This window comes from Apium graveolens, chromosome 11 (genome assembly GCF_009905375.1).
Source record: "Apium graveolens cultivar Ventura chromosome 11, ASM990537v1, whole genome shotgun sequence".
Classification (NCBI taxonomy): domain Eukaryota; kingdom Viridiplantae; phylum Streptophyta; class Magnoliopsida; order Apiales; family Apiaceae; genus Apium; species Apium graveolens.
In genome coordinates, this window is record NC_133657.1 from 109,257,903 (window position 1) to 109,261,948 (window position 4,046).

The 4,046-nt window shown below is 38.9% G+C and overlaps 1 protein-coding gene across 1 annotated transcript; it reads right to left on the minus strand.

Moving 5' to 3' along the window:
• Positions 1–284: 284 nt before the first annotated feature.
• LOC141695759 (uncharacterized) lies at positions 285–3,669 on the minus strand. Its single transcript, XM_074499979.1, has 7 exons — positions 3,493–3,669; positions 2,672–3,025; positions 2,345–2,587; positions 2,111–2,225; positions 1,729–2,018; positions 1,166–1,471; positions 285–1,025 (listed from the first exon to the last, which is right to left on the minus strand). The coding sequence occupies exons 1-7, from the start codon at positions 3,667–3,669 to the stop codon at positions 285–287; spliced, it is 2,226 nt and encodes a 741-aa protein (XP_074356080.1).
• Positions 3,670–4,046: the final 377 nt, after the last annotated feature.

The following is a 4,046-nucleotide window of genomic DNA, read 5'->3' on the forward strand; positions in this document are numbered from 1 at the left end:
TATGAGGGTTAAACCCGACCAAAAGTCATAACCGACCAGGCTAAAACCGACCAGGGCCTATGGTCAGTTATGACCCTTTTAAAGCAATCGATATTACAAGGTACTCTAGCAACTAGATGAGCTACCTTGTTAGCATGCTTTTTAACAAATGAAAGCAAAATATCACTACGAGCTTTCAAAAGACTACGACATTCTTGAAATAATACACCAACTTCTAGATAATTCTCTATTATGCTATTAATGGCTTGAACTGTGATTAGAGAATCGCTTTCTACATCCACATTCTACAGACCCAATAAACTCATCCACCTGGTAGCTTCTAAGACTACAATGGCCTCTGCTTCAACAACTGGTACTTCTCCTGCAAACTTGTGTGTTCTTGCTACAATAAATTTTCCTTCATGGTCCCTAAGAACGAGACCACACGAGAACCATGAATTACCTGCCACAACATGAGCATCGACATTGATTTTCATCCTGCCTTCGTCTAGTGGCTGCCATTTAATCCCTGGTTCTTTATTAATCTGCACAACATCTTTGTTCCGATACAACTTCAGCTGCTGACTGTCATGCCATTGTTTAACTTGAAGGACGCTCCACTGCATTGCCATCTGAGTCATTAAAGTCTTATTCTGCCACACCTTCATATTCCTAGCTGCCCAAATTCCCCATAAAACAGTTGCAATCTGAGCTAGTTTCTCATAAGATTTAACTGCCAAAGTATTTAACAACCATTCTGAACATGACAAGATCCGGGACATATCAAACCCCAAGCCTAGTTCATTCCAACATCCCTCTGCATAACTACATTCAAGATAAATGTGCCTCGAATGCTCTACATCTACTCCACATAACGGACACAGAATAGGGGTGTTCACTCCTTTCCCCCTCAACAAAATATGAACAGGAACATAATTCTGACATACCCTCCACAAAAACATCTTAACTTTCTGCGGAATCTGGATCTGCCATAGCCTTCCCCACCTTTTACTTTCCTCGAGCTGTTTACAATTACTGAAATATTGCTGCCAGAATTTATACCCCGATTTAGCACTATATTTCCCATTCAAAGAGTAACTCCAGACTATACGATCTTGAACCTGACTTTTAGGGACATGTATTGCTAAATACACTTAGCATCACTGCTTGAGAACAAGTTGTGCACCTTGGTAACGTCCCACTCACTACTGACAGGAAGAAACAAATCATAAACCTTTAAATCACTCACTAATTGGCGATATTGCTCATCGATTCTATACTCATCCTTACCCCTAAGCCAAGCATCTGAACTCACCTTTATAGACCTCCCATCCCACACAACCCACCTAAATCCTTGCTTAAGATATTCTTTTGCTTGCCACAACCCTGACCAGACAAAGGTTATACCACCTCTTCTACCTACCTCAAATAGACTTGATGCCGGAAAATACCTAGCTTTAAAAACCTTAACCACCAGAGAATCTGGGTTATTCTACAGATTCCAGCACTGTTTTCCAAGAAGTGCCATATTAAACCCTTGAAGATCACGAAAAGCTAAACCCCTATCTCTTTTGCCATGCTCATATTTGTCCAAGAGGCCCATCCAATACCTTTCTTAGTATTATTCTGCGAACTCCACCAGTAGCTATTCATCATCTTCTCAAGATCACTACCCAATGATTTCAGAAGCAAAAAACATGACATAGCATAAGAAGGTATCGTTTATGCTACTGATCGAAGTAAAATTGCCTTACCAGCCTTTAAAAGACACTTTGAACTCCATCCCTGAATTTTGCTCCATAAACGATCCTTAAAAAAATTAAAAACCATTTTCTTTGACCTCCCTATCAAAGACGGAAGACCGAGATATTTCCCTGTGTTCAGATCACTATAAACACCCACCAAGTTCTTCAACTCTTCCTGCTTATCCAACCTTACATTCGAACTAAAATAAATCCCAGATTTATGCAAATTTATTGCCTGTCCAGAATGCAGTTCATACCTGTGTAAAATCGACTTTACCTCCATGACCTCCTCAACTGTGGTTTTACAAAAAGAAAACTATCATCTGCAAATAACAGATGCGTTATTGCCAGAGCTTGCACACAAACTTTACACCCTTTAATCCTACCTTCATCAGCAGCATTCTTTAACATGCGAGATAGACCCTCCACACAAAACAAGAATAAGTAAGGCGATAAAGGATCACCCTGACGCAATCTCCTAGCCGGATTAATAGGGCCTATCTGTGAACCATTAAAATTAATAGAATACGATACCGTCATAACACATAATCATCAAACCCTAACTGCTTCATTTGATGAACCAAAAAACCCCAATCCATTCTGTCATAAGCTTTACTAACAAATTTCAAAGCAACCTCTCCTTCTACTCCTTTCTTCTTTTGTTTCATGTAATGCAACAGCTCAAAAGCTAGCAATAGATTATCAGTGATATTTCTTCCCCGAACAAAAGTTGATTGATTATCAGTAATGATACCAAGCAGAATAACTTTCAACCGATTAGCTAGAACGTTTGATATTACCTTGTAAAGAACATTACAAAGTGCTATAGGACGTAAATCCTTCATCTCATATGCATTTTCTTTCTAAGGAATTAACACCACATATGTATTATTTAAGTCAAGAGGAAAAGCCAGCTCTGTTAACCACTTCTTGCAGGTCTGAAACACATCACTACCAAATAAATTCCAGAAGTGTTGATAAAATGCTGGATTCAAGCCATCTGGACCAGCACTTTTGTTTGGGTGCATTTGCTTTATGGCAACTGAGAATTCCTCCATCGTGAACTCTGCTATGAGTTTCCGATTTTGATCTTTTGTTATGACAGCTTCAGGCACCTCCATATTACCCCTCTGAATTCTCTCATCACCAAAAATCTTTGTAAAATAACTTTTGACAATTTCACACATATCCTCATGCTTACTCACTACTTCTCCATTCTCATTTTTGAGGTAAGTCACCTGATTCTTTTTCCTCCTACTAGTAGCATAAGCATGGAAATATTTCGAGTTTGAATCTCCATCCTGCAGCCAAAAAGATTTGGCCCTTTACTGCCAATATATCTTTTCACTTAGCATTAAATCTTCAAGAATCTTCTATTTTGCAAAGTATTTACCCGTTGTGACTTTATCTGCACAGTCCTCAAACAATAACACCAGTTCCTTTTATTTGTTTATTTTCGCACGGAATTTGTTAAAGAATCTCTTCCCCCATTTTTCCATGAAACTCGACAGCTCTATCATCTTGGGAAGAAAATGGCTTGATTTCAACTTTTTCCAATGAGCCGAGACTTCTTCATGAAAATTCACCTCCTTTAACCATACATTCTCAAACCTAAATCTAAACTTCTTCTTTGTATGCTCTGTACTATATAACTCCAACTGAATTGGGTCGTGATCAGAATAACACAATGATGTACAGATAGTTTGCACAAAGGGAATAAACTCCACCAGGAATCTAAAGCAAACACTCTGTCCAGTCTCTCTCGCACCCAATCCCGAGTACCACGACTTTTCTCCCATGTAAAGTTTCCTCCCATAAGATCTAGCTCTATCAAACCACAAACATCAATTGTTTGCTTAAATCCATCCAAAAGCGCCTGAGGATGACTATTATTCCCTTTCTTATCAGCAATGCTAATCATATCATTGAAGTCACCTAAAGCCATCCACGGTAAAACAGACCTACTTCCTAATAATTTCAGCAAATCCCAAGGCGCCCTCCTACGAGCATGTTCTGGATAACCATAAAACCCTGTCAGCCTTCATGCTACCCCATTAACATTAGTTATATGAGCATCAATAAAATTAGTCCCATAATCAACGACAGTGCACTTAACATTACTTTTCCACAAAAAAGCAATACCCACACTTCTACTTATACAGTCCACTACCCAATACTTATCAAAACCCAACTTACCACAAATCTTCTCTAACCTAACCTTATCCGACAAAGTTTCCATTAGAAATAACAAACTGGGATTATAAGACTTAACAATGTCCCGTAAAGCACGAACTACACGAGGATTCCCCAATCCTCTGCAGT